Source organism: Ipomoea nil, unplaced genomic scaffold (assembly GCF_001879475.1).
Source record: "Ipomoea nil cultivar Tokyo-kokei standard unplaced genomic scaffold, Asagao_1.1 scaffold0876, whole genome shotgun sequence".
In the NCBI taxonomy this organism is placed as follows: Eukaryota; Viridiplantae; Streptophyta; class Magnoliopsida; order Solanales; family Convolvulaceae; genus Ipomoea; species Ipomoea nil.
The window spans coordinates 1524879-1530582 of NW_017617304.1; the positions used below are offsets into that span (position 1 = coordinate 1524879).

At 41.2% G+C, this 5704-nt stretch overlaps 1 protein-coding gene across 1 annotated transcript; it reads right to left on the reverse strand.

Annotated features, from left to right (window-relative positions):
- Window positions 1-327: 327 nt before the first annotated feature.
- LOC109179061 lies at window positions 328-828 on the reverse strand. Its single transcript, XM_019328631.1, has one exon. It carries the CDS (start codon window positions 826-828, stop codon window positions 328-330), a length of 501 nt encoding a protein of 166 aa, XP_019184176.1.
- Window positions 829-5704: the final 4876 nt, after the last annotated feature.

A 5704-nucleotide genomic window follows, 5' to 3' on the forward strand; every position in this document is an offset into this window, starting at 1 on the left:
GGCCTCCACCTCCGCGATTGCCTCCGCGGTTGCCGCCGCCGCGAGACTGGCCACCACGGCCTCCACTGTTTTGGTGGCGTCCACCACGACCGACATAGAACGCCGAGGGAGCTCCATTCGCCGTGGCAGGTTGATAGGCCGGGAAGTCATCCGCATGGATGAACTGCTGCGCCTGCAAGTAATCCGCCAATTGCGGAATCGTCACCGGCGTACCGGTGACCGCCAGGGAGGCCGCCATAGACCGGAACTCCGGTCGCAGCCCCCGGAAGACATACAAGTTCTGCTCCGTCAACGTTAGCGATCGCCCGGCGAGTGCAAGATCCTCCACTAGATGCTGAGCACGAGGTACTCCGGTGTGGAGCTATCTCCCTGCCGGAGTGCTTGAAACTGCCCCATGAGGTTGAGGCAGCGGACTTGGGAGGAGGAGCCGAGCGCCGTTTCCGCCGCAAGCCACACTGCATGAGACGTTGTCTGGCCGAGAGTGAGATACATAACCTCTTCAGAAATTGAGGATATGAGCAGCGACAAAATAGAGGCGTCCTGCTCAATCCAAGCTTCATGCTCCGGATTCGCGACAACAGACGCCGCATCTGCCGGGCTACTGGCCGGCAGTTCGATGACCGGAGAGGGGCACGGCCGTGTGCCATCAATGAAGCCGAGGAGTCGTTGTCCTCTTAAGAAGGGAATTATTTGGGTTTTCCAATACAGGTAGTTCCGATGGGTAAATTTAAGCGACTGAAAATGGTGCGCACTAGGGAGGGAGTTTGGGTGGGTGTTTGGGGAGGAGATGGTGGTGGTTGTGAGTGTGCGTTCGGAACTGGACGACATTGTCAATCGGAGAAGAAGAGAGAGAAAAAAAGGAGAGATCCCTACTGGCTAACTGATACCAGATGAACTTGGGAAAAGATAATTAATTGAATAACAGAATCATAGTTACATTAATACTCTCACAGAGAGAGAACTATCTTCTAGGCTAGAGACTCAGCGCACCATTGAAGATCATCTACAGAGTCTCAAAGTTGGAATCAAGGCAAAACTTGTTTTTGAGCAAAACAAGGGAAAAGAGGAAAGTAACACGGAGTTGTAAAATCCTGGATTGTCACACGGAGTTGTGAGATTCGAAGCAGCAGTGTCGGAGGACATTGGGCGTGATTAGTGCGGGCTTTGTGATCGAAGCACTAGATCACGGAAGATACGTTTCTACCGGATCGTAGAAGACGGGGGGAAAGTAACGCGGAGTCGTGAAATCCTGGGAAAGTAACGCGACGACGTGAAACCCGAAGCAGCAGTGTTGGTGTCACTGGGCGTGATTAGTGTGGGCTTGGTGATCAAAGCACTAGATCATGGAATTCATTGTATCTTGGAACCAAGAAGTGGTGGATATAGTGAATTGGCTCTTGGAGAAAAAGAGCAAGTGGAGTAGGAGGATTACACCACCTCGCGAACCACTATAAATTGCCTTGTGTTCTTTACTGCTTTCTTTACTTACTGCTCTTGCTTGCTTCTCACGAGAATAATCTTGACACGATCTACACACACACCGTATCGTTTATTTAATTTCCGCTGCGCACCATACTCTAACAATCTAGTTAAGAGTTTTGGTTTATCTCTGGCTTACCATTTGTTATATTGTGCTAAAAAGTTTGAAAGTGTATTCACCCCCCCCCCCCTCTAGACTTTCACCTTACCTCTTCTGGAACCAACAATTGGTATCAGAGCTGGTGCCTATCCGATTCAGAATTTGTCTCTAATCGATACTAACAATTGGTATCAAGGCCTGTAGCCTATTTGAGTCAAATTTGTTTCAAAGCAAGTTGTCTCTTTGGGTCAACCTTGTTTCTGACTGCTAGGCAGATCCATCTTACCCAGTGTGTGTAAATTGGATTATTTGTCTCTCGTATCCACCGAGAAGATGAATAAAGATTTAGCTCAAAATCTATTATTCTCGCTTGATAAATTTGATGATTAGAAAGTTCGTATGCAAGTTCATGTATTAGCTTTACACGATGAAATGTGGGAAGTTATTTCCACTGGCCTGATCGAAATATTGAAAGTAAATACGGCTTTTCTTCTATCACCGGATGCTCAACAATTCGTACCTAAGCCAAAACCGGAATGGACGTCGGATGATAGAAAGAGGAACAATCTTGACAACATTGCCAAAGATATTCTGTTCAAAGCCATTGATGATACAATATTCCCAAAAGTGCGAAAATGTACAAGTGCAAAAGCAATTTGGGATACTCTCATCAAGATCGGAGAAGGAGATGAACAAGAAAAAGATAACAAGCTCACTATTGCTATGAAGAAGTTCGAGGACTTCAAAATGCTCTCAAACGAATCCATTGTTGATATGGAAGCTCGAATGATCAAAATCCTTGGAGAAATTAATGACCTTGGCAAAAATATTAGCCAAAAGGAAATTAATCTCAAAGTTCTACGAGGCTTACCATCTACTTGGGATATGAAGGTTACGGCTATGCGAGATCACCGAGATCTAAGAATATTGTCAACCGACAAATTATTTAGTGATCTTAAAGCATATGAGTTCGAAATGAAGGCCAAAGATGATGATATTCATGAAATTCGAAATCCAGCTCTAATGGCCGAACAACCGTCAACCTCCAGGTCAGTAGATAATATTGATTTTATAACTGACGAACAATTTTCTCTTTTTGTTAGAAAATTCAAAAGGTTCATGCGAAAAGGAGACAACAAAAATTCTGCTCGTGGAAAATATGTCTCTCGCACGACACAAGAAGAGAAAGTCGAAGAAAACAACAATTTATGCTACAATTGCCGCAAACCCAGACATTTCAAAATAAATTGTCCGTATCCGATCGTTAGCAAGTATCAAGGCATAAATGTTGAATCTACACCGAATAAATCCGAAAGCAAAGATCGAAGGTTCATGCGCGACAAAAGAAAAGCTCTCGTTAGCAACGGACCAAATGAAAATGATGAGTCGAATGGATTGTCATCAAGTGATGAAAGCTCAAGTTCGGAAGATGACACGGCTCTAATATGCAAATCAATTGAGTTGAGTTCAAGTGAAGAGTGCTTTATGGCTCTTGGAGCAGAGGAAGAAGAGGTAACATCTAATTCTTTCAATTATGTTAATTCCTCTTTTTTCTCGTGAATCTATTGGCAGTCTAATGCGAGATTGTCAAGAGATTATGCTCACTCATCCTCAACTCAAGGAGCGCAATAATATTCTAATTCTTGAAAAAGAAGAGATGAATAAAAAATTGCAAGATGCTTTACTTGAAGTGAGTAACTTGAAGAGTGAAAATATTCAACTTCAAGAAGAGTGCAAAGCAAGAGAGGTTAGAGAACATAACCTTCGGACTACCATTGCTACGTTTACTAATTCGTCCAAAATTATGGATAAAATGGTAGACATGCAAAAGCCATCAGGAGATAGAACCGGAATCGGTTATGACTCCACATGTTCTCAAACCCCTCCGAAACTGACTAATCTTACTACTCCTTTAACTAATAAAGTGCAAGTGGTAAAATTTGTTAAAAGTCAGAATAGCACAATGAGACAAGGACTTGGCTATCATGAGAAAGCCAAGTTGAATGTTGAAAGGCCGAAATAGTTCAATACTACGACAAAGCAACAAAAATTCTTCAAGCAAAGATATGCCAAAGAGTCAAGTGCAAAAAGAATTTTTAGAAAAGAGGGAAGCTTTTCTAGAAATAGAGATGGAAGATTTTATTCCACTCAAAAGGATTGGTTGTGTAAATCTTGTTTTAATGCTTCTTATAGATGAAAGAAACAATCCTCTTCCCAGGTTCCCAAGTTTAAAAATGTTTTTCAAAATCCGGCGCCAAAAAGGTTTTCAAAAGTTAATTATGATTATCGTATTTCAAATGGTTACAAACCGCCTTATCTTAATTCAATAGGATCTAGGTGGGTTTGGTTACCAAAAATTACTAACAGCAAAGGACCCAAGCAAGTATGGGTACCTAAAACCAACTAATCTTTTTTGTAGGATGTTTGGTACATCGACAGTGGTTGCTCACGCCACATGACTAGAAAAAAATCATGTCTAGTGAATTTCAAGAAAATCGATGGACCAAAAGTTATATTTGGAGGAAATCAAAATTATGGAACTACAAAAGGAGTTGGAACAATTGAAAGAAATGGTTTGAAGATCGAAGATGTTTCATTTGTTGAAGGCCTAAAATTCAATTTGTTGAGCACTAGTCAATTTTGTGATAAAGGCTATCTTGTGGAATTTTCCAAAGATAATTGCCTAATCAAAAATGAGCTCTCAAATGAAGTTGTGCTCACTGGAAAAAGGCGAAAGAACATGTATATTGTTGATTGGAACACAAGCAAAGATTCAGTATGCTTAATGGCCAGAAATTCGAATGAAGCAAACTGGGAATGGCACAAAAAGCTCAACCATTTAAACTTCAAGACTATCAATCAGCTTGCAAAGAAAAATCTAGTTGAAGGACTACCAAGTATTATCTTCAAAAAGGACCAAGTGTGTGATGCATGCCAACGCGGAAAGGAAATCAAATCATCATTCAAGTCTAAGACGCATGAATCAACATCAAGACCGCTAAGCTTGCTACATATGGACTTATTTGGACCGGTTGATCCAATAAGTGTAAGTGGTAAGAAATATACTCTTGTTGTTGTTGATGATTTTTCCAGGTACACTTGGACCGTGTTTCTCAAGAAGAAAAATGAAGTTGAACAAGTGTTGCCGAAGCTGTTGAAGCAACTACAAAATGAGAAAGAATTGCAAATATCAAAAATCCGAACCGATCGTGGAACCGAGTTCGTGAATGGAGTTATACAAACTTTTTGCAATTCACATGGAATTTCTCATCAATTATCTGCCGCTAGAACACCACAACAAAACGGCGTTGCCGAAAGAAGAAACCGGACGCTTAAAGAAGCCGCACGAGTGATGATTAGTGCAGCCGGTCTCCCGAAAAGATATTGGGCGGAAGCTATCAACACAGCTTGCTATACGCAAAATCGAAGCATGATCCATAAGCAGTACAAGAAGACGCCATATGAGCTTTATAAAGGGAGAAAACCAAATATTGGTTATTTTCATATTTTTGGATGCAAGTGCTTTATTCATATTAATGATAAATTGCATCTAAAAGCTTTTGATGAGCGTGCAGATGAAGGAATTTTTCTACGATATTCGACTACCAGCAAAGCATTCAGAGTATTGAACAAAAGAACAATGGTGGTTGAAGAATCCATACACGTGGTATTTGATGAAAAATCACACATCAATATTGATGCTCTGGACGAAAATGGCGAAAATATTGAACAAAATGGTAACAAGTGTCATATTGATTTTTGTGATACTGATGATACGTGTGAAGAAAATATTTTGCAAGGAATGGATGAGTTGGAAATTAATTCTCTAGAAAATCCCATCTCTCATCCAGTAAGAAATGAAGTGCGGGATGCAATTGGTATTGAAATTGCAAATCAACCCAGGGATGCAGTTGAAGTGGAAATTGCAAATCAACCCTTGGATGCAATTACTGGAGAAGTTGGAAATTTACAAAATGAAGCAGAAATTCGAACCAGTGCTACCTCTTCTCAACCAGTGAATCCACCCAGCACCATGCACCCTTTTGAACCAGACTTAAGATGACTCAAAAATCACCCACCAGAATTAGTGATCGGAAATGTTCGAGATGGCGTGAAAACAAGATC